The sequence below is a fragment of the Cygnus olor genome, chromosome 2 (assembly GCF_009769625.2).
Source record: "Cygnus olor isolate bCygOlo1 chromosome 2, bCygOlo1.pri.v2, whole genome shotgun sequence".
In the NCBI taxonomy this organism is placed as follows: Eukaryota; Metazoa; Chordata; class Aves; order Anseriformes; family Anatidae; genus Cygnus; species Cygnus olor.
In genome coordinates this window covers 127,059,166-127,085,096 of record NC_049170.1, presented here as the reverse complement: position 1 = coordinate 127,085,096, position 25,931 = coordinate 127,059,166, and the positions used below count along the sequence as shown (strand labels likewise).

General features: G+C 37.2%; 1 protein-coding gene across 1 annotated transcript in view; it reads right to left on the bottom strand.

The window, feature by feature from the left end:
• Positions 1-2,843: 2,843 nt before the first annotated feature.
• KCNB2 (potassium voltage-gated channel subfamily B member 2) overlaps positions 2,844-25,931 on the bottom strand; it is a 194,521-nt gene continuing 171,433 nt past the window's right edge. Inside the window, exon 3 of the mRNA XM_040546014.1 lies at positions 2,844-5,230. Within this exon, the coding sequence (XP_040401948.1) occupies positions 3,068-5,230 (2,163 nt within the window). The 3' untranslated portion in view covers positions 2,844-3,067. The remainder of the gene's footprint in view (positions 5,231-25,931) is intronic.

Sequence of the window (25,931 nt, the reverse complement as noted above, 5' to 3'; positions counted from 1 at the left end):
TCAAAATAACTGTGCTTCTCTGAAAACATTTAAAATACGACAGTGAATAAAGGCCTGGTCTTCTCATCTGGCTTACACAGTTAAAGCTCCTGTTGATTTTACTCAAGAGTCTTGCTGTCCTCATTTACTTTCAGTCATTCCCTTTTTCTGGCAGACTTACATTGGTTTCAGGGGCAATTCATCTGCACAAGGATTGAGGTTTTAATTTTACCACTATTGAATTTTTAGTGATTTTCACAGGGCAGAATCAGGTTTGCATGAAGTACTGGTTTAGTTCAGGAGAGCTTAGAGCTCAAATTTCTGCTCCTGCAAAAAAGTTCCCTGTGGCTGGACTCCTCCCTTTCCAAAAAGTGGCACAGATCTGAGGGGGCTTTCTGAAAGTGTAAGGGTCAGCTGAGGGAAAAAGCACACAGTAGGAACAGGACACAGACCTCAGTCTTGCTAGAACAACACCATTATCTTGAATGGGATTTTTCTGTGGATCCAGAGCATGGGATCAAGTCCCGTTTGGACTTCATTTGGTCTTCATTAGTCCACTAGGATGTAAAGGCAGACAGAACAGGCCCATGTGATTTCATTAAAACTGCACATAGAAAATACAAACCAACGCTTTAGGCATATAAAAATTGACTGGCATTTAGTTTTTGTCACTGAAAATATCTAGCAAGAAAAAAAAATAAGATTAATGACTATAAAGTATTTGAGAGCTAAGTTTTGGAACAGTGAGACACAATATGATTGAAATGTTAAGCAGGATGCCATATAAATAGGTAAAATAGAATGCAGCAACAAGTTGCAATGAACTGCAACTAAGGACAAAAAACAATTCTTTTTTTTTTTATTTTTATTTTGAGAATTAATGACCAGACATTGTTCTGAAGAAATAACATTATATTCCCAGTGTTTCGAATGACTGAATATATACCTTGATGTTACCGTGTTGTGGAAATCTAACCTTACAAATATATATAGATATATATTTAAACAAAGGGACTGTTCTGTGCTTATTATTTGGTCCAGACACCAGAGTCTGTGTTTCAAAGCTTTTCAAACTTGCCTCTTTTCCATGTGGCAGGCTTGAGTGAGGTCTGTGGCATCAGCCCAGCTGTCTCAAGCAGAGGGCAATAAAATGTTTGTTCTTTTACATTAAATGCACTAGGTGCTGAATTTTACTCATTTAAACGACAGAAAATGACACATGAGTAAAAAGTAGCCAAGTTCCACTATGGGAAGTAGAAGCCTGTAGTTTTCAACCACATCTTGGTTAGTCTAAAGTGCTTTTAAGGCTCCCATTCTTGTCTCAGTCTCTGCATGTTTATTGTTAGACTCCTGACCCGGAAGAAGCGTTATCTCCCTTTTGTGCTTAGGGAAGTGAGAGGCTCAATCTCAGGCAACAGGCCCATGGAGGGAATTGATGCTCATCAGACTTAACTGCTGGACCCTCTGGCTGTGATGCTGGACTTACTGCTCTTGCAAAACTTACAGCTTTGTAACAAATTGGTTGAGGGAGCATCCAAATTCAGCAGAAATCAATTTCATAGGGCATGTATGTGTAGCTGCATACTTTTGCTTATGATTAGGATTTTAGGATTTAGGAAATTCAAGCAATGTATAGTTATTTTATTATTATTATTATAGCACAGGAAGCTATTGGTGCTGGATAAAAATTAATAGCTTTTTTCAGACAGTGATTAAGTTTGTACTTTGTCATGAAGGCTTTGGTTCAACATATTTTACAGAAAGGATACATAGCTGGAGAATGTCAGGGAAACCAAAGATGCTTTGGCAAGTGTCACTGGAACTACTGACATTTCCCTTTATAAGGAAAAGCCTATGCTCAGCTTTTGGAACAGTCATTGGAATATGGGTTGAGGCAAAGCTGGTGACTCAGGTGATACCTCCTGTCAGTTTAAGCTTGTCTCTTATGACCTGACCCCGTAATGGCTTTAATAGCACTGCCATTACTGAAGTGCGGGCACTGATTTGGAGCTAGAAGGGAAGGAGAGCTGTCAAGAGTTCTCAAAGATCACATAGAAGCAAATATTTTTAAATCAAAGGAAAAAAGAATGTGGGTTATATTTCTGTTAAGACCAAATATACTAAGATTGAGAACTTTTGAATATGTCTATATAGCCTTTGGCACAATTTATTGCCACAGAAATAATTCTATGTTGTTTGTTTTTTATTTTTTATTTTTAATTTAAAATGGAACTTTTTTTTTTTTTTTTCCTTAGTTATGAAATGTTGGCAGTATTCTATAAAAGTATCAAATGCTTCAAGTTCTGGTCATTAAATCTTTGCTTTTCCTCATTGGATCATTAACTAAACTGACAAATGCAATAACAAAAATTATGCAAATTTAAAAAAAAAAAAACACCAAAAAAAACCCCCCGCAATTTACAGCACAGATAAACTAAAATACTGTAGTCCCTTAATTAACAGATATATCATGAGCTTTTTAACAGAAAGCAAGATATGTGAGATGCTTTAAATAGAAGTTGCAATTTTGCAACATAAGTCTGTACAAAACCTCCAGGCAGCATGCTGTGAAGGAAGTACCTGTGTCCCAGGAAATTCTTTTTCCATAAGTCCTTGTTAACAGTAGCTTTCCCCCCAACCCCAAACTATTTACATATATATGTATTTTGCAAGCTCGAAGCACCTTGTTTCACATCATTTTGAATGCATGCATTGACATTTCATCCTTTCATGTGCAAATTCTAAAATTCGTTGTAACCAAGAAAACAAAAAAGTTAAAAGAGTTCAAAACCTGTCTATAATCATAAGTGAAAGGATCAAAAATGTCAGATGTTGCAGAACACTGGCTCCTAACAGAGCTCTCTTTATTTTATTCACTGTTCTTGAATCAATTTTTTTCCTTTTTTTTGTTTTCAATTTGTTACAAAAAGCAGTCTTATTTTTTAATTAAACAGTATTTAAACTAAACAATTCTTCATGCCATGCAAAAATAACATTTTATGCACTTTTTGAGGCTTTCCATGTTTTAGTTCATAGGCATTACTAACTGTGGCTTAAGAAAAAGTATTTTTATTGCTCTTGTAACTAGTCACATACTAGTTTCACGTGTGGGACAGTAACCAGTTTCTCCTGGACTTGAATGAATTTCTGGGGCAAATAAATGGTTTTCCATTTTGTGACCTTCTTGGTTACTGTCTTTCTTTACCTCACCCACAGCATGGTAAATGTCTTGAGTACAGTTGTGACTCATGCTTTTGGGTGAAGAGCTGACCTGTGGCTCCTCTGTTAAATGGTTGCCATCACTGTGTTTATCCCCACAGCAATTTGTCTTGATATCCTGTTGTTTCTCATGTTTTATACCGTGTAACTCCATAAACTCTTCTTCTTCTCCAGTGTCTATTTCGGTGAAGCTTCTCCTTTCTTTTGAAGGGAAAGTGAAAATTTTTTGTTTGGGAAACAGAGGGGATGATTTTTTGGAAGGTCCTTGACAAAGTCCTGATGTGTCAGCACCAAGTAAAGGTCGTTCACCTTGGGGTGAATTTTCTTCCAGGAGAATGGTGCTGATGTGCTGAGGGGTAGCCTGGGTAAAGTCTGCTCCTGCCATCACTGGCAGTGGCCTTGCAGTGCTAGGTGGTGTTTGTGGAGCACCACCTCTATTGTCTTTAAAATTAACTTTAAGGGATCTGGATTTTAATGGATTGCTACCTTTCAGAGAACTTTTTGGGCTTTCCATGGCAGTGTCAATATGTAAATGACCATGCAAAACAGCTTGGAATCCACTGGCATCACTGATAACAGCTCTGTCGATTGGATTATAGTCAAAGGTGATATCTGTTGGAGAAAACATTCTGTCTTTTGTGAATGGTATAAACTGAGAACTCCTTACTCTTTGGTTGTCTTCTGGGTTAACAGAATCAGTTGGGAATCTCATTTGCAAGTGAGAGCTAGGAAACAAAGAAAGGGGAGACCTCTCTGTTTCCGTGAAGTCAGTGGCACAGCTGGCAAAGCTGTCAATACTGGATGTGCTTCTCATATCTGTTATGATGTCTGTAGGTCCAGGTGGCAACGGATCTCTCTGGCCTGTAACTTCTTCCATCTCTATTTCTTCTTCATACATGGGTGGCTTTGCTGACTGGTCTTGGTAACCAGCGTTCAGATTAGGCTGAGACTGAGTTTTGGTAATTTCATTATATAACATTTCCAATTTCTGGGCACTGAGGTGCTGTGGGCTGGAGGATGTTGCAGCATTGTTTAATTGCTCGTGGGAGTCTTGTTGACTAACTTCTTGGTATTTGTTCTCATACGACTTGTTTGAGCTTGTTTCAGACATTGTCCTTCTGGCCCATTTCCACCGGCTTGGGGAGAGGTGGTTGTCATCGACTGTCTCCTTCGGGTTAGCTGCTTCTCCAGGCTTACTTGGATCTACTGCTACATCTATCATTTCCATACTGCGAGCAAAGGCATCTTTCAGGTTCATGGAGACAATGCTGCCATTTCTTTTAGCTCTCTCAAGTGCTTCTCTCCTCTTAATTGCCTTCTCCTGTCTTTTCTGCTCCTTGTAAAACTCTGAGAAATTGTTCACAATAATTGGTATGGGCAGGGCTATGACCAGCACTCCAGCAATACAGCAAAGTCCTCCAACTATTTTACCTAACAAAGTCTTAGGGTAAATGTCGCCGTATCCTACAGTAGTCATAGTAATTGTTGCCCACCAGAATGATGCAGGAATACTGGTAAATTTTGTAGCATCCTCATCCTTTTCAGCAAAGAATACGAGACTTGAAAATATCATTATTCCCATGGCTAAAAATAATATCAACAAGCCCAATTCATTGTAACTCCGCCTGAGAGTAAAACCTAAAGACTGAAGGCCTGTTGAATGTCTGGCAAGTTTAAGAATCCTTAAGATCCTCATAATACGAAATATCTGAACCACACGTCTGACGTTTTGGAACTGCAGTACACTTTTGTTGGACTCTGTGAGGAAAATGGTGACATAGTATGGCAAGATAGCCAGTAAGTCAATGACATTTAATGGGCCTTTGAAGAATTTCCACTTATTTGGTGAGGACAGAAAACGTAAAAGGTACTCCATGGTAAACCAAGCAATACACACAGCTTCAACGTGTGCTAGCTGAGGGTTGTCATTTGGCTGCCCAAATTCATCTATTTCTTGAAGCTCTGGCAGTGTGTTAAGAGACAAAGCAATAGTGGACAGTACGATGAACAGAATGGACACAATGGCCAAAATCTGTAAAACAAAATAAACAATGTTTTGGTTAGATTGATGCAAGTGTATTTGTCAGGATCTGTTTGTGTCAAATAAACTCAGAATGATGGAAGCTGTTTTGACTCCTGCATTCATTATTTGGTTTTAGTGTTTTGATTTTTGCACAGAGAGAAAACATTAGAATCATCTAGACATGGTCAAAATCTGATTGTTTTACTGTCTTTGGTAAGCCAATTCATTTCAGAAAGGCAAGCCACATCTCATCTTACTATTTTTTAAATTACAAATGGAGGTAATACGTAGTGTTGCAAGTTATCAAGTGAAGAATATAAAGTTCCTATCAATGTGCAGAACATTAATCTATTAGTTTTCTGCATGAAGTGAAATTATGTAAAACTGTACCCAGCGCAGAGAAACGATTGGGTAATACAATGTGTAAGCTGTCAGTTTAGTACGTGCATACCTTCCTAGTCATGCCTTAATTTATGAGTCAAAAGCCAAAGCTAAGAAAACAAGAGGTATTGTTCAGGGGACTATGCCTGTCTAATTGCAATGTCTGGGCAAATTTTAGGTGCTACAAGAATTGAAGATGTTGACTCCGAATTAGGTAGAGAGGTTTAATACATTTAAAAAGTACACAGTAGGATGAAAGTGAACCCAGTTTCTCATAATCATTAAAATATGGAAGTAGATGAATACTTTCTATTAATAATGCTTTGATTTCTGTTTCAGGAGATGGGTTCTATGAAATATGTTATCATTCATTTTGATGAGGTTCAGGCACCTCATGCCTGATGCCCTGTCATGTTGCTCAGAATTGCTGGTCATTCTCATTTACAGAACCAATATTACGAAAACAGAAATAGATTTATCAGAGAACATAATGTTTCTATTACAAAGTTTGCTTATTCATATTCAAGGTAATACAGACAACTTTGAGATGGTGTGCAAAGTGTTAAAGTGATGAGAAAGCTATTATAACAGTTTACTTGGGTAAAAATACGTTATTGCTTTTGTTAGGAGTCCTAAGTAAATCCAGGTTTTCATTAAAAATACTGACATTATTTTATGTTTTAAGGCTCAGTTTAAGCTCATTCTTAAAAGCATTTGCTCTCATTTCTCAGAAATGATGCTGTTAAATCCATTTGGTGATGTTTGGTGTACTTCCAAGGACACACTAGGTGTGATAAAATTGCTGTGATACCCAACCAGAGTGAGATGCAGCTGGGCAGAATACAGGTGTGATTAGTATAAGGGAAGCGATTGGCTGCAGCAGTGATAACAGTTCTAGAGATGGAAATGCCACCTCGTTGTATCTGTGAGAAAAACAGCAGTAAGCCTGTTTCAGATGTGGGATAATAAACATGAAGTCAGCTCTCTAAGCACAAACCAAAATTACTCATGAGGGTTCATATTTGGCATCATGTACTTATGTGCTATATTTGTCCCTTTTCGCCTAAAAATAGTACAGAACAGTTAGCACCTTTCATATTTTGAAGTGTTTCAGAAAGATTTGCATTCCTCCCTTCTAGTGCTGCTTCTGCCATTTTTCTTTTGAGTTGTATTTATTAGGGGAATAAGATTCAATTATTCCTCCTGTCAGGTGAGTTGTGAATCAACTGTCTTCATTCTTCAAACAGCCCATCCAGAAGACATACTCTGGTTCATCTGTGCCGTTTAGGGGGTCATACATCCCTTTAAAGCTTCTGCTACCCACAACAGAAAAAAGAGGCCAATCTTAGTAAAGAATTTGTTAACATGATAAATAAAATGAAGGCAATAACACTGCACACTTAGGCAGGGCTGAATAATGGAATTTGTGATGGCCTGTAGCCAGGGCAGAGGCAGACAAAAGGAAACACTATTGTGGAGCAACAACTGCCATCCAGACTGTGAAAGTTGGCTGTATCAGATTTCACTGTGAAAAGGTTTGAAGCTTAAATAAAGTATAGTAGGTTCCCCACTTCACTGAAATTACTGTGAAATAAATAGTGCATGCTTGAGTTCTGTAACCTACTCAGTAATATAATTATGCTTTCAAAATTCAAAGAACAAATAAACACATACTAAACATGGCCCAGATCTGAATTGTTGAGCTTGCAGTTTCTGTCAGTCAAACTGATGGCTTCCTCATTTTGGCCTTCATCAGCATGTTAATAATAGCATGGAAAAAAAATGTTGTAGAATACAAGGACACAATTATTTGACATGCATTTTTCTTAGAAAATAAAATCATGAGAACATGGCTGTCCGATTGTCATCACATCAATTTTAATTAGGAAATACTGGTCTTCCAAAGTCTCTTATATGGAATTTATTTTATGCCTAAATATTCACCAGCATACAAAAGATCCTAGGAAAGAGGAGAGTCACTTTATAGAACCCCTTCTTTCACTGTGTGACAGTGTTAAAATTGCATACAAGACAGGTCATTTCATAGGTCTTGAATATATAATCTGCATGTCCAGAGTTGCCACCCAGAGTATTTCATGGACAATAACTAGCTGTTTGTTCAAGCCACACATTCAGATGGCGGCACCATGTGAATCTGTACTCTGCCAGCTCTTTTAATAAAATATACACAATAACAAGACTGAGATTTTTAGTGTTTTATATATACAGAATCCCAGAATGGTTTGGGTTGAAAGGGACCTTAAAGATCATATAGTTCCAAACCCCCTGCCGTGGTCAGGGACACCTCCCACCAGACCAGGTTGCTCCAAACCCCATCCAACCTGGTCTTGAACACCTCCAGGGATGGGGCATCCACAGCTTCTCTGGGCAACCTGTGCCAGGGCCTCACAGTAAAGACTTTCCTTCTTATATCTAACCTAAACCTACCCTCTTTCAGTTTAAAGCCTTTCCCCCTTGTCCTATCTCTACACTCCTTGACAAAGAGTCCCCCTTCAGCTTTCCTGTAGGCCCCCTTTAGGTACTGAAGGTCGCTGTAAGGTCTCCCCAGAGCCTTCTCTTCTCCAGGCTGGACAACCCCAACTCCCTCAGCCTGTCTTCATAGGAGAGGTGCTCCAGCCCTCTGATCATCCTTGTGGCCCTCCTCTGGACTTGCTCAAAAGAGGTTGAAGTCCTTCTTATACTTGGAGCCCCAAATCTGAATGCAATACTCCGTGTGAGGTCTTACAAGACTGGAGTAGAGGGGGAGAATCATTCCCTTGATATCATATGTTAGTATGAGTGTACCATTGGGGAAAAAATACAGCAAAGAAAAGTGTTTTGGTTTATTCTATTTCTAGAATCTCAAACTTTCATTTGTCTGAGACTTTGTTCTGTAATTAAAGTTCTGCATGATTCACACACAGCATGTTTTAATTATTGCAATTGATTACATTTTCCAAGTCATTAGACAAAGAGTGACAGAGGACCAGTAGAAAGAATAATAGCAACTATGAGAAGAAGAGGAAGTGATTCTCTTTTCTGAGTCTACATAAAGATCTACACTGCAGATCACATTTTGCTGGGAAATCCCCATTGAACAGATGTAGTTTATACCAACAGAAGCACTGAGTTTATAAGAAAGGTCTGTAGCAATCTTCTAGGCTAGCTATGCTGATACAGAACAGTAAAAAAAAAAAACAATCCTCTGACTGGATCTTTACTAGCAAAACTTCCTGTCTGCTGGGACATGTTTCTGGAATTGTGTTCTGGACTGAAATGCCTTGAAAATTCTTTGCACTTCAGGTAATCAATCCATGATCACAGCTTAGCAATATAATTCTTGACATGTTATTTTTAATTTGCACTTCAGAAAATAAACAGTATTCTGCTTAAGTAAGTTGTTCTGGTGGCTTATGTCATTTAGCTATAGCTCTACAAAAGCACATCAAAAATTCAACTCTTTTTAAACTTTAAAAATATTTCCTTATAAATTGCAAAAATTTCCAGAAAAAAGGACATATTGAAAGTCCTTCATTATGAGCCGAATATAAGGCATTTGAATCTACTGCTGATGAAATGAGTAAAACATCACTTAACAGGCTGCTCCAGATAATGTTGTTTCTCATTTTTGGGTGTCATGCAGCGGTAGCAGTCTCCTGAAAATTTAGTGATTTTCCAGTACTAAATTGCGACTAAAACTCAGCTTTTTTTGTGTGCATCCATGCAATATACTTTCTCGCCTCATCACTCAGTATTGCAAACACTGTAAGGATTTCTGCATAGAATGAGCATACAAACTGAGGCAGAAGATAAAGATAATAATGGAACAGGCTTCAAATTGCTCCTTATGGTTCCGCAACAACTAACACTCTGAAAAGGCTTCTGACATAATCAAGACACCAGTGCAATTGTTATATAAAGCAGAGAAAAAGTATACATTAAGTTCACACTTGGGGAAAATTCACTTCAGCCATATCTAACAGCCAATGCAGTATATTTGATGAATATAGATTTCTAACTGTAATTAAGTTAAAACAGTATTAGTAATGTTTCCTAAATTTTTGTTCCCAGGTAGGATCTAGTCCATTTAAGTAACAGATGACTATAAAGTTTCATTACTTTTCAGAATTCAGTTTGCATAGGCACTGAAGTTTACCAGGCCATTACATATTCTTCTCCTTCTGCCTCTAAATTTATGACATTATCTTCTTACAAAGTGTTCTGGCAGTATCTTTAGCTCTGGCTTTAGAAAAGCAAAACACAAATAGTCATTGGTCAGCTCCTTAAAGACTTCTGATAAGCAAACAGTTATTTCTGGAGAACTAATCAAGTTTCCTGGGCACTTAGCTATAATTGCCTATATATTCTCAGAAGTATTTGCTCTTGGGATAAGTGTGTTTAGATCTCAATTTGGGCAGATAGATATATGAAGCTGGTTTAGGTTCTTCAGAGAAATCTGTAGCCAGTAAACCATGCTGCATCTTGTACAAAAGTGTCCTTAGCCAGTCACAGAGCTTCCAGCTTGCCTTCAGCTTGACTCTACTCTCCACAAAACTTAAGGACATATCTAATTCTAGAAAGTGAAGTTCACTCTCTCACACACTCTCACACTCCTTCCATCTTTCCCCCTCTCTCTTTTAAAATTGTCTCAAGACTGTGGTGTTAAGTTTGCAGCTGAATGAAAAGTTTTGCTCAATAGAAACACTACCACTTATCTTGTACATCTGCCCACATCAGAGTGTGTCCTGTTCTTGGCACCTGGGATTATCCAACCAAGATGCTGACTGGAGCAGCAAAGACAGCGCTACACAATGAGCTGCCTTCCAGATATAAGCATTATCATATGAGAAATTTCAAGGTGTGCGAACATCGGTCTGTAGATATTTAGGGGAAGGAGTTTTTATACTTTCCTCCAGCAGTGCAAAGCACAAGCACATTTATATGTTTGTCTAAAATGGGTTAGTACAAGGATCTTTTACCACCTAACAGCAGCACTTGTCAGTACAGCACCATGGAGCTGTCTTCAGCAGCTGTCCCCGCTCTTTCTGGCTAGATACTGCAAAACAATGTCACGAGACAGCATCTTTGACCCTGGTCTCATCACTGCCTCCCTTCACTGTGTCCCTGGGACTTCCCCGTTAAAAGCATCTTGCTTCTGGCCCGTGATTCTACATTATGCTGTTCTGCAGAGGGGATAGGGTTAGCTTATACCTGCTTGCTAGTACTTGTGAATTTTGCGCTCAAAATACAGACAGGTGTGACACAACTCACATTGTGACCAATCTGGCAGACTTAGTCTGTTAATTTGAATCTGAGGTTTCAACAGGACCCACTGAAAACATTCAACAAAAAGGCAAGACATTTTGCTAACAATAACAGGATATGGCTGCTACTGGCTACTGCTCTTAATTGACAAAGGATCCTTGGCCAGGAGACATTAAAAAAAACCCAGATAACAGCAGGGAAAAGGCCTGTTTGCATCTGGTCTAAATTGGAATGCTATGGAGATAAGGCAAACTTTAAGCATGCAAATTCCAACCAATCTTAATAGATCTGCAGCGCTGAAAATTATAAGAATAGATGTCTATGTTTGCAAATACTCCTTTTCTTAAGTAATGGAAAAAATCATTGCTAATTACTAAAATTAGACCTATATACAAATTTAAGCTTATCTTAAAAGTAAATAAATAAGACATTAACTTTCATTTAGGTCAAGTACCATGACCTCAGCCCCTGCTTTATCATTATCAGAGCTGAGTTAGTACTTGCAATAGTGCAGACAGAATTTCATGGTACATGAATATACTATTCAAGAAAGTAGTTTATATCATTCTGTTATAAAGTCTCAAAACAGGTATCTTTTGTAGCTGTGTTACAGTTATATTACAGTTATGTTTGTAGTTATGCAAAACATTACTACAAATGAAAATTTCCACTATTTATGCATATCTACCCTTTCAGAGTACCCCTTTCATCTCTTTCTACCTCTCTAGCATAACTTTCTACCTCTCTAGCATAAGTTGCAGATGCCAGGAACAGGTCTAACAGTCCACATAGACTACAGTGTTTAATTTTTGAAAAATAAGATGGAGGAGATGAGTATAATTTAACAGAACAACATGAATTTAATTCAGCTTACAGTTCTATTACAATTGCCCTTTCAAGAACATATCGGATAATGGCTCTGACAACATGTGTAATCACTGAACAGCTTCTCTCTACTACCCATGATCTCTTTCCTTGATGACATTATTTAGAATTCTGACCTTTCATCTCCACTTTTCCCTGGATCATTATTATTAATATTTTTTAAGAACTCCATCTGAATGTTCTACATTGATCTTTCAGGGATATTCATTAAGCCTGACATTAGCCTCTATGTGTGAAGACTAAGCTTTTCGTGTTGTACTTATCTGGGGACTAAGTGATGCACAGTCTTTTCTTTTGTCTCTTTGCATTGGGATGAATGTCACCTTAAAAGCTTAGGGTAGAAATGCTCATCTGGGAGGTTTTCACTGAAGATTTCTTGACTAGCTCCATATATACTCCCTATCATACCTTCAGGTATGAGAAGTGGCTACTATTTCACCAGTAGATGAGTAGCCACTCATCTGTCTTTAGCTCAGCCTGACAGAAACAAGTTCCCAATAAGCCAGTGAATTCAAGTACTTCTAGATGCTTATTCATGGTTCCATGAAGTTCAGTGGTGGCTCCACTTAAGTAGTCACTTCTTAAGTAGCGTGTGTTCAGGGATGTACTGTCCTACAAAGACCGCCCAGACTAGAAACCAACACGTGTTGTAATGAAGCTGAGGGCAGGTAGTCAGAGGGACAGCCACTTCTGCAAAGTGGGGTCCTTCAGGTCCCTCAGGTCTCAGGAGTAGCTGTTTGCTGCATACCAATTTCAGTATGTATGGGAGACTAATGGTGATAGCACCATCATGATCGCAATGATGATAATAAGTCTAGCAGAAGGAAGAGTAACCAGTAGTTTTAGATGAGATTTTACCATTAGGTCATTGAAACCTCTTAGCACAGCTATATTTGAGGTAGGTATTTTAAAACTAGCTTATACTACTAGCTCAGGTCTACCTGAGCTGAAAGAATACTACTGCCTTGGCGTAACTTTTCCTTCAGAATTTTAGTCATGAAGCCTTTCTGTGTAACTGATATCCTTTCCTGCTTGAGAGCCCTGCATGAACTCATTTTTCTTTCCACAGTCTTACCATGTCCACTGGTCTTCCACTTTGTGCTGAACTTTCCATTCCATAGACTAGTATTTGCCTTAGAAGACCTAGATCCTCAGAGAGGATAAATCTGCTTAGGAAATGTTCCCATGTTAGACAGCCTGGTGTACTTCTGGTTTAAATTAACAGTAACAAAAATACATTTCTCCTGCATTCTGTCACATGTAAATTACTGGTTTTTATATTAATGCTATTAAGATAACAGTAGCAGAATATGTCTCTCCTGCACTCTGTGGTGGCCAAACTGCATTTACTTAAAGACTTAATTATTCTTTTAAGGAAGAAAGACTTTAGGGTTTGCACCACCTAGAATTTCAGCATCAAGATTTAGTAAAATGTGGCTTTGTCCACTTGATTGTGGCTGAATACAGAGGTCGTTTGGTATAAGGCAATCTTCCCATGGATAACATGGGAAAATGAGGGCCCAGGGAGTATAGACTGATTCTGTATGCATCTGAACATGGGGACCATTAAAGTTCACTAGAACACTAGTGGCATATTAGGTACATAGTAGAAAATCAAGTACAATATCCCTAAAATTTACAGGATATATTTATGTGGTGGTTTTACTCAGCTGGACAGCCGAGCTCCACCACAACCACTCTCTCACTCCCCTTCCTCAAAGGGGAGAAAATACAATGAAAAGGGCTCAAGGGTTGAGATAAGGACAGGGAGATCACTCAGCAATTGTTATCATGACCAAAACAGACTCAGCATAGGGAGATTAATGAAATTTATTGCATATTACTAGCAAGCTAGAGCAGTGAGAAAACAAACAAACAAACAAACAAAATCAAACTAAAACTACGTCCCCCTATCTACCCTTTTCCACCTCCTCCCCTTGAGCTGCACAGGGGAACGGAGAATGGGGTCTGGAGCACCTCCTGCCCTCCTTCTGCACTGACCTTGGGGTCTCACTCCTCACTCTCCCAGCTGCTGTTGTGTAGCAGTTTATTTATTTATTTTTATTATTTTTTCCCCTTTTAAATATTCTCTAACAGAGGTGTAAACAGCATCTCTTATTATCTCGGCTCTGGCCAGCAGTGGGTCCCTTTGTATCTGACTGAAACTGGCCCTTATCTAACATGGGGCAGCTGCTGGACCCTTCTCACAGAGGCCACCCCTGCAGTCCCCTGCAGGTTTACCTTGCCAGGTAAACCCAATACAAGTTACTAAATATTGTGACAAAAGAGTGGTGACAGAGATCTTGGAGATCAGAGATTGTACTAGACAAAGGTACAAGCCAATGAATTGTGAGCATGACTGTTAGCTGGATCTTCAGTGGCAACACAGGCCTGAAGGAACCTTCTGTAAATAATTATGAGCATGACATGAGGATGATACTTGGGGAACCTGTTTGGCAAATATCATAGACCCTAAGTAGTCACAGATGAAGGCTCTCTGCACAGCCTGGGAAGATGCATATTTATTCAGTTATGAATGGAGACAACCCTAAATACTGTTTATTTAGTACAGTGCCACTCAGCATTTCATGGACTTGCTAACCTAGATTAAAAGCCATATTGAGTCAGTTCTAATATTGTTTTTGTAGAATAGCAAAAGGCCATCTGAGCTGGATGCTTGCAATCAATTATATCATGATAAATAGCAAATTGCCCACCACTTTTTAATACAAAAGAAATAGCAGACCCAGAGTCAGTGGAAGTTAATGGGAATTGCTGCTGCTGCTTCTTTATTTATCTATTTATTTATTTCAGTAGGATTTACATAAATCCATGAATTTGTCGGTCATTATTGACAGCAGTGGATCTTGTACTAGCTCATAATTATGATGCAACTATTTTAATCAATTCAATCTTTTAATATAGGTGAAAATGGAAAGAATATCTAACTAAAGTTTTATTTACTGTGGAATAGTGGAAGGGATTTACTCTGCATTACAGATAAACACACAAAAATAACTTCAGGAGTCATATTAAAGGCTTTATAAAATAATTTCATGTCTGCAGAGCTTTTTGCTGGTTTCATTTGACCTTCCTAAATTTCCTTTAGGGTTTCATTTTCAAAAGCAAAGCAAAGCAAACCAACCCCCCACACTAACAAACCAAAGAGGCGGGATGCTGTGTGACTCCGCTCTCCATCCAGCACGGCGAGGTTGGCAGAGGAGCCGGGCGACGCGGGTAGGGCCGGGAGCTGTCCCCCGCTGTGGTGCTGAACGCGGGCAGCCGGCAAGAAAGGTTTGGGTTTAGAGGGACCTTAAAGACCACCCAGTTCCAACCCCCTGCCATGGGCAGGGACCCCAACCACTAGATCATGTTGCCCAAAGCCCCATCCAACCTGGCCTTGAACACCCCCAGGGATGGGGTATCCACAACCTCTCTGGGCAACCTGTTCCAGTGCCCCACCACCCTCTGAGTGAAGAATTTCAAGGGTGAGCAAGGGTGAGCTATCGTGATGCACCCACATGCACTGCAGAACCATTTTATGCCATCACCTCAAATAGAGGAAAGTATGGAAAATAAAACATTTACAAAGATGATACTGGAAAAAAAATACAAATAATGCTGGCACAATATTTCTCAGACAAAATACCATTGAAGTAGGCTGTGAAATGTCTCCAGAGGTAAGAAATGTCTTTTTACTACATGTTAATAAATAGGCTATTAATAACATCTGGCAAAACTGTAATTGTTTTGCTCCAAACATGGTGGAGCTAAACAAACAGGGGCAATGAAAAATCAAACAAGAAGAATAGCTTAGCTCTAAGAACTTTTGGTATAAGCTGTTCAATCTCTATAATGGGAGGAATCCTCAGATCTGGTGTACAGATTTATTTTGATGTTACTCATTTTGATATTAACATACATCTTAAAACAGAAAGTTGTATATAACTGTTTTCAGAAAGAGATACTATGAAAACCGAAAACTCATTTTCTTGGTTGTCACTGTTTGTATTTACCATTTAGTTTTAATGAAATTTTCTGCAGTTGAGACCTCAGATTATTAACCTTAAGTGTACACTCAAGTCTAATTTGCTAACAACCATGTTATGATTATTGCTAAACTATTCTCCTTCTATCATCTTTCTACCATTGTCTGAAACTGTCTTTTAGCAATTTAATACAGTGAGCAAGGATGACCTCCCACCTGAAGACTACTGTTATCTATCAAAGAGATTTGCTAGTCAGCCTTATTTGAAATTATGACAGGCACAGAAGCCAGACATAATCTTTACTCACACTTTTAAAATAGTTTTTCTATCTTGGCTTCATGTCAACTTCTATATATATGTCAGAACTGCAGCTCTATACAAAATGTCTACATCAATCTATAGTTTTATATAAAGAGTATGCCAATATTTCCCCACATGTGTGGAATCAGAGAAATTGTTAGGGAAATGAATCCAGTCTGTTGCTTCCTTTTTTGCTATATAGTCATGTGTAGTTAAAGGCCTGCAAATCTTATCTATCTTCTACTTTTTTTTTTTTTTTTTTCCTAACTGTAAGGTGCTTCTCCTTTCTTTCTCTCTTTTCTACATAAACATTTTAGACTTCTACAGGAAATATACCCTATATGATACACCTTCTCATTAGAATAGAATAGAATAGAATAGAACAGAACAGAACAGAACAGAACAGAACAGTATAGAAGAGTTCAGTTGGAAGGGACCTGCAAAGATCATCTAGTCCAACTGCCTGACCTCTTCAGGGCTAAGTTCATGTTTATGACATTAAAAATATTATCTATAGCTTCAACAGAAATATAGAAATCTTTCATATCATCATATCATATCATATCATATCATATCAATCTTTGAGGATGCTATCACATTCTAGCACATGTTGCTTTATTAGTTACATACATTTCATGCCTCTAAGACTTTGCCCATAACAATGGGGACTATGGACTTATATTAATTAAACAAACAAACAAACAAACAAATAAAGTGGAAGACAATAGACAGACCTGTTTATCAGCCTTTCATATTTGCATTTCCTGGACAGAATAAATTCTATCTTACTGGGAGAAATCACCATATATATGTTTTCCATTCACAACCCAAAGGACTTAATTCACTGTGGGGTTTTCAGCTCTCTGAATTAATACAGTTTGCTATAAATATATTTAAAAAGAACAGTGATTTAACTTAAGAGTCAGGTCCTGATATATAATATTTTTATTTTATCTTTTTATAAATCTTCAAAGAATATTCTACTGCAGATAACTGATATCCTTTCAGTATGTTTTATTAAGATATATTTAATATGCTTTAATTTGTTTTAGTGTTTCTAAGTATACGACAATCTTACCAAAGCATACTGATATCACAGTCATCAAATAATGTGATTACTTGATAATTCCTTCCTAACTTCCCTATGAAAGAAGGAACTTCTTAACTGTTCAATTTCACACTGACATTTTAAAGTTTTTTTTTTTTTTTTCCTCCTGTCTCTGGTTCACTGCATTATGATCTTCATTAAGTTTTAAAGTCTAGAATCTCTTTTCTTAAATAAAACCCTAAAAGTTAAATACACTATAAATACACTATTAAGGAAAATTAATTCTAAGAGATGAGAAACTATGCATCAGCTTAAGTAAGATTCTAGTCTTAATCCAACCATTAAAGAAAAAAAATTGATTTGGTCAGACGTAGAAGTACTGTAAAAATTTCCCACCGCATTCAGCACCAGAAAAACACATTACTGGGAAGCAAAACTGACCACTTGGGAAACTGGAGAATAAATCAAGCAGTTAGTAAAGCCAAAGTATTATGTAAACTTAAAGTAAAAGGTAGCATTCAGAGCATTGTACACTTCAGACTGAGGTGGAACATAGTCCTGTTTAGACTAGTTCTAAACGAACCATCAAGAACAGCAAAAACAATGAAGTTGTCACAGAACAGAATTCATGTTTCTTGCATAAAATATTAAGCAGCTTAAGTATCAGCATCATCAGAAATCAGATGGCAAACTTGAGTGAGTGCTGTTGGAGTAACATTACAACACAAAGCAGTCTGCTTGAATACATTCATGGAACTCAATCTCTGATTTTCCCTACCACAAATCATTTAAGGAACCTGGATGGTGGATCTTTTGTAACTTTTTTGCATTATTCTTGTTGCTGTTTGAAAGGATGTAAGTCAGGAAGCATGGGTTTTACCACTGTTAAGTAAAATGGCACTCTGAAGCTTTAAGCACCTTGGTGGAAATAGGATACTTAAATAAGGCCTAAGCCAGCCACAGATTCAGAGAGCCTCTGAAGGTGCAGTAAATATTTGATGACCCTATCAAATAATGTAAATGAAGTATAATCAGATCTAATTGCTGATAATTGGTAGTGAATTTAGTGTTTGTTGTCTTCTACTCATTCAACTTCAGCAGCTACTGGAATTCCGAACATTTAGGAAAAGATGCAGTCAGAATCTTTACAAGTTCATGCAGAGTTTAGCCAACGTTTATTCCAAATGAGGAGCTTGACATTGCTGTGCTGCTTTGGTCTTCTTTTTAACCATGGAGACACAGTCCTGGTAGAGCTATCATGAGAAGACTGTTGGGATGAATCTGGGAACAGAGCTAGATATTTTGAGTAGAATTCCTTGCCCTCTTTTTCAAGTTTGTCATTGATGTGGTTAAGAACATTTAAAGCTGCGCTGCCAGGAGTTTCATCTCCCACTGTGGCTACACAGACAAGATGTGCAAAGATAGGCATAGGTTAAGAACAGTTCTTTGGCTGAGTTAGACATTAAGCAAAGGGCTAAGTATTCCACCCTCAGGAAAGATTTACAAAGCCATGCCAAGATAGCCATTACAGCAAACAGGATGACAGATAGGGATGGTAGAGCCCAACACCCCAGGTGACATGTGATAGCACAAGAGGGACTGAATTACGCCCAAAACTGTTCAGATTCTTCCTCTATATAGTCTGAATTTAACTGAAGCTGCAGAAAGTTAGTATGAAGTCATAACTATGCATTTGTGATTCTTTTGTAGGGTATGTACAGTCTTTATTGGATAATCATGCTCTATTCCTACTTGAGCCAACATTCTGATTTTGCTCATTGTATGATTATGTTTTAAATTAGAAAATTTATTTAAGCCATTTGGAACATGGTATTTTGCAAATGTATAATAAACATTCCCCAGGTAAAATGACCTAGAGGAGGGATAAAATGCAAAGGTTGGTTCTAGGACTAACTATTTTCAAGCCTTTATTAAGATGTATCCTGATGTGTCCTGTAACACATTCGCAGAGTACCAATGCTCTTTAAACAAATATATAGAAGTCCTCACATCATGTTTTGAAAGGTGAAGTGGTAATGTTATGAAGATCTGATTCACAGAATATATTATCTATTATTAAAGTATTATTATAAGGTACTGCTCATGCTGCTGTGAGCTCAGACTAACTAGATAGAAAGTCTACTTTCTATCTACTAGATAGAAAAATGCCTACAAGTTACATGAACAAGTTTAGGGCCATAATTTAGACTCAGATTTTAGTAGGCATAATCTGGGCAGGTGCTGAATAGGGTGTTCTAGGAATGTCCATTTTCTCCTAAGAAGTAGGCCAGAAGCTGGCTGAATATTCACTGTTCTGCAGAGAAGGCAAGTTTTGTCTGGTTTCTTATAAATCTCTATTAGGCTTCAAACACTCATATTCTACCTGTGCCATGGAGCCTGATTTTGTTCTCAGGAAATCAATGGAAATTTTGCCATTGCCTTCAACCAGAATTTTTACACAAGTGGAATTTGAATACCTTGGTAAGAGTTATTTGGAATGTGCTGATCCCCAAGGGAAGAAGGCTGCCTATTTAAAGGAAAACATATTTTGGACATCAGTAGTGGAGTGAGGAAGCAAAGGAAGTCTGAAAAGCCTTAATCTAGCATTTCACAAAAGGTATTTTGGTGGTTTTTCTATTTTGTGTTTTAGCCAGTAGATGTCTCTGTTTTATCATGCAGCTATTGACAAGGACACAGTATTCCTGCTGTCACAACACATATTTAGTAAAAACCATTTTTTCCCTATGGAATGAATATAAAAATACTTATTTAATGTTTTTGGCATAGCTTGCTGATTTTCTGACCAACCAAAGCCCCTGGAAGCTTAGGCAAGAGCTCTGGCTGCTAAGCAACTTTCAAAATCATCCTTATGGAAATGTCCCATAGGATTTTAAACGGACAAAAGAGGAATTGATGGGATTATATGGACATTCATCTAAAAAATTAATAACTTTATTACAGCGTTCTTTATCAAATGGGAAGGCTCTCTGAAGCAGCTTACAGAACAGTATGGAGTATTCCATTTCTACTCAATGCCTCAGGAAAATTCCAAGATGAATTATCTCCTCTGCTTCATGAATGTGTAAGATAATATTATTTCAGTATCTGTAACTATCAAGAATAATAATGTAGATGATTTGAAACATTCACACACAAACTGAATATCAGGGATGCAATTCTATTCAGGTATTTGTGCTTTCCTCATCATCTGAGTAACATTTAAGATATACATATATAGTTATTTTAAAGTCTTTACAGAATAGATCACCAGATTTAAAAATATATTTAATTTATTTAATTTTAATAGATATAGATATTTTAATTAGATATAATTTCAGAAAGTATTGCTTCTTGAATTTCAGCAATTTTCTGAGAATGTGATAGGTTTCTTTTAATTTTAATTTTATTTTTTATTTTTTATTTTTATTTTTATTTTTATTTTTAGCTTTAACCTTATTGTCCTATGGCAATAGTTCATAAATTCAATATCAGTTTCTTGGCTTTGTTTTCCAGGGTATCTTTACATTTGATGTCCTGGATTAACTCAGCAGAGAGACAAAATCTCAAGACGGGGTCTGCACTGAGCTCTGAACTGCATCAGAGGTTTTTGTTTGCAGGTTGCTCCATCCTGGTCAGGTGTTCCCTTGACTGAAATTCCCCTAGAAGCTGTTGGGATTTGTGATTATGCCTCATACTAATTATCTTGCATAAGTATATTACCCTGGAGGAGAAAAAAATGTTGCTTAGTTTAGGTGGTAGATGTTCCCACACAAACCAAGACCTTCTCTGCAGCTGGAGGGAGTGCTGCATCAAGGAAATACAATGCGTTACAGAGTTCTCCTGCATGTTCACACTTTCACACACTGTGGCTGTTTCTTCACCTGTTAAGTGGAGCCACGGGTGAGCTAGTTTTCAGTCCACATTTATACTCTGAATGCACTGTGATGAGAGCTGTGGAAGGCCAGTCTCTAAATGTCATTAGTCCTGTGCCACTGGTTCCGCCTCCTCACAGTGTGGCCATTTCAGGGAGCCAAGCAGAACATGAAGTGGTAGAAAGAAATATAAGGTCTTAACCTGAAATGAGTTACTGTTAGAAACCAGTGTTCCCCAAATGTAGGGACAATAAGGAGCTGATTGCAGAAGGGGAAATAAGTGTTGAATAGCAGGAAAAGAAAGGACCCAAATGTCTGCTGAATCTTCCTGATTGTCAAACTGACTGCCAGGCCACAGAAACCCCAGAGGTTTCCATGGCTGCATGTATACAGCAGAGTTTCTACAGTTTACTCAAATTTAAGAAATAAACCTGAAAATAAATTTGTCAGGTATTAACTGTTACAATACAGCTATTTGCAGCATGGCTATGGACAATAAAAGTCATCGTCAAAGAACCCTTGAGCAGGGCACAAATACATAATACTCTAGCTGTTCCGGAAGAAATAACTTTCCTAGGTGACAATTTCATAATACATATATATTTTTTTCTTTTTACTGCCAGCACCTGGCAATTTATGATAAAGACTTGGAATGGAGGCTTTGGGGTATTTACAACTGCTTGTATCTACACAGAAATTATGCAGAGGCCTATTTCCACTTCCTGAAAGCCATGTAACAAAGACTACCACCAATAAAAAATCAAGAATTTACTGTAAGGGCAATAATACTCTACATTTTGCACTGTCTTTATGATAAGGGGTAGCATTGCATGAGGAAGTTATAAGGACAAAAAAATTGTTCTATTATTTCATCAGAAGTTCTAATTAAAACAAAGTAAATATTTTCTTTCTTATTTATTTATTTATTTATTTTTACTGTGGAATATATATAAAAAAACCTTGTGACTTCTAGTAGTTTATAGAGAATCATGTCAGTACTTGAAAAGGACAGTATAATTCAGGTAGCAGTAAATTACACCTGGAATAAACAGGATCCACTGTGTATAAAAAATATATGTAACATATTGTACGTGATGTTATGTATGATATCTCTTAGATGCAAACATACACCTACGTTCTTTCAAAAGGATTATTTACTATTGATCTTGCAGATTGAAATTGCTTGTGCTTTACTGGGGGTCCTTCATGTCCAACTATTTTTTTTATAAAAAATGTAATGAGAAACATATTTTTTAACAGGAAAATACCTTTTTTACTATACCTGTAAGCAAACAGACGTTGATATATTTCACTGCTATTAATAGAAACGTGGCAACGGCACCATGGCTGTGGTTTGCTTTTTGCAAAATGATTTATCTTGTAGTCATGGAAGTACATACACCTATAATTGTCCCATGCTCCTCTGAAGGTTTAGAATTGAGAAGGAGGTGATTTGTTGCCTTCAGTACAATGTTTGACATTATGACGGAAAAGTTGATGTTAGTCTGAAAGCAAATAAGTGCCAATACTGCCTTTGCTGTCATATAAGATGCAGAAATTCATGTGATGGGGTGATTACAAAGTCAAAGCATAGGAATAATGAGGTGCTCTTCAAAATTTGGGATCTTGAGTTGTGAAATGAATTTTTCAGCATCTAAGAAAACATTCCTCATCTTTGAGCTCTTGCTTATCTCACCTCTAACAGATCCCACAATATCTCAACTTCTATCTTAGTGGTAATATTTCAAAAGCAATCTCTTTTAAAAAGCAATATGTGAATATGGGTTTTTATTAATTTACAGCGACTTGGAGAAATATACCATCCTCCATTAGCCCTAACATCACAGCCTGAGGATGCTATATGTTCAAATAACTACCTCCCTGTTTTGTTTTGAGGTCTTAGTTCACTTCCAGGCTCTTTCTGGAGGCAGGTAATCACTTCCCTCTGAAATGAAGCCAATTTTCTTGATAATATACCCAAAAAGAGCAGTATGAACAAAACATTGAAGTCTAAAAGCAGGAACAAGGATCTTTAGACTAAATTTGCTCATGACATCCATCCCTGCACAGAGCTCTTTTGCTGTAGATGCCCCTACTGGCACCTCTAAAATGGAGGTACTCTTTGAGGGGATGAGGTTGTCTATATGCTCACGCTAAGCCAGTACAGACATTTTCATCACTGTCAAAAACACGTTTTTAAATGTACATGTTATAGCTAGAATCTGGCACTGTATCTGATTTATAAGAGAAAGTACTCATATAGTAACTGTGTGATGTTACCGTGCATATTTAATGCATCTGTTGGGGGAAGCATACTATATGTAACTCAACAAGATAAAAAGCAATTTCTATGGATTTTTATCAGCAGGAGGCTTGTTTCAGAGCAACATGATTTGGGTAAGAAATTCCCCTAAAGGCATGAGAAATCGTAAAACAGGAATGCAGTTTCCAAATCTCTCTCCATGGAAATCAGAGATCCAAACAGTAAAATGGTGCCAAGCAGAGAAAGCGAGTAACAGATGCACTTCCATTTCCTCATCCTTCCACTTACAGTTAGTCTTGCAATATGGTGAACATCAATGTTAACATGAAAACACGCAAACTAAATCACATTAAAAGTGTTAAGCATAAACAACATCAGTAGGGTCACTAGCTGCACACTGAATCTGAAAGCTGGGTTGAAAGGGATTAGGTATTTTCCTTCACATCAAAGGAAAGCATGGCTCCTCTAAAATATCCTATCAGCCAGAAAAAGACACAGTTCCCTCCCCAACAGAAAGCACTGTTCTTTTATTAAAATTAATATAGTTTCTAACTCTGAGGCTGAAAAGAAAAGCAATATTTATTTTGGAGTTTCCAATTGCTTTTGAACTTGACAAATGAGTTAAATTATTTGCTTATCAGATTTAGTTTAAGAATGAATTGTATATTTTTTTCCAGACGGTGTTACTTTTAATAAAGAGTTTCATCAATTTTCCATTAATGTGTAAGTCAGTCTTGGTAATAATTACTAAAGTAGCATCATCATATTAACCTCCTTGTACCAGAAGCTGGGATTAACATATTATTACTTAAGCAACATGGCCCATTGGTGACAAGAGATTAACCTGTAGAATGCTGTTCCAGCTATGAATGAATCTACTGCACCTGGTCCTGTATATTTTAAGTAGTGCACAAATCCTTATCCACATCCACAGAACAGAGCTGGAATATGCTTGCTAACATCATGAGCCAAAGGCCCGTGTAAACCACGTGTCAGGGATCCAAAATGCTACTTTAGTTTTCTGTATCTTAAACCAGCTCAAAAGACTGAACCTTCAGCTGTTTCTTAAGTTTTCTCTTTGTGCACTCTCTACAATATTTACTATTTTTTTTTTTGTATGAGGTGGTAAATTTCAAGTTCTTTTGATTCCTTGAAGCATAGAAATTAGAGATAGATAAGACCTATAAAGGCACAGAGACTAATGCTCTGATAACATCACAGAAATTAATTTGCCTTTTGCTGTCTGACAATGCCGGAATTAACAATATATCTAAAACAACAATATATTTTTGTAGCTGTAACATTAACACTTTAATATGTTTATTTTTTGATCAATAACTTATTCACCAAGATATGCTTTGAAATCTGATCACCACAGTAACCCCAGCTATAACAGTCTCATTGGTTTAAGCTAAAATCTTCTAAAAAAGGTTTAAAAAATGGCTTGGTAGAGTTATGGTGGCCAGTAGTCCAATTTTAAATTCAGTGACTGAAACAGCTTCTGTCTGGTTTAAATAGCTATATTTTTATTTATTTATTTTTAATTGAAGTAGTATCTAGACAATATATCTAAAAAAAGCATCTAGAAAGGAAGCAGCAAATACATAGGCATAGACAGCTTATAGAAAATATTGACTTTATTTTATTTATTTGATTTTATTTTATTATTTTATTTTATTTTATTTTATTTTATGTAACATGTCAGGAGTATCATGGGAATAAATTTATGAAAATAATTCGTTGTTCTGCATAATTATTACCTTAAGCTTTGATGGCCCATGGGTTACCAGAACTTACAGTTAGGTCCTGAAATTGAAAACTAGATGTCAAGAGGTAGCCTTTCTAGGTACAAGCTGTTTAATTTTTGAGAGAATCAAATGCAAAGTGCTCCTGGTGGAGGACCATGGAATATCATGTCTACTGTCTCGTTTTTCCTAGCTATAAATTTCCAAATATAAAACTTCTACTTAAAATGTCCTGTGTAATAGCTCCCAACTTTGCACTGGTCTTATGAGGACTGATTAATTCTGTTTGGCATTCAGTAAACTTTCAGAGATCAATTCCCATTTAAATCAGAGAACCTACACACCTTCCAGAACCTTATCCACTCTCCTTCTTACACAAGAATAAAAGATGGGGTGTTACTGTTAATGTCCTGCCATGCAAGCACTCAAGGGTGTGTTGGCCACAGTCTAAGTCTCTGCATTGTTGCTATCAGTTTTTGAATGGTTTGGGGAATGATACCACACTGGACCAACTATTAGCATTAGCCACAACTCCACCATCTCTCTAAAGTAGTGGTTCACATGACATGATTTTGTAGCATTGGATAATCTCTTTTCTTTATAACTTATTATTTACTACTATTCACATTGCATTGCAGGGAGAATGTAATTCACTTTAAATTGGACTCTTTACAGACAATTGGCAGACTCTTGTCTGGGTCTAAATTAAGCCTGATACAGAATGAACACAATTAAAAAAAAAAAAAAAGAAAGAAAGAAAGATAGAAAGACGGGAACACTACCCTTACTGGTCAAAGCTTAATAACACATATTATATACTTTGTATGGTTTTCATATGAGTGCCTTTAGATGGAATGAGTTCCTTTATGAGTTCTGAGCACTATGTAACGTTAAGTGCTCATGGTTAAAAAATACAATTATTTTCTGTGATCATTATATTTACATATGATTTATATATGCAA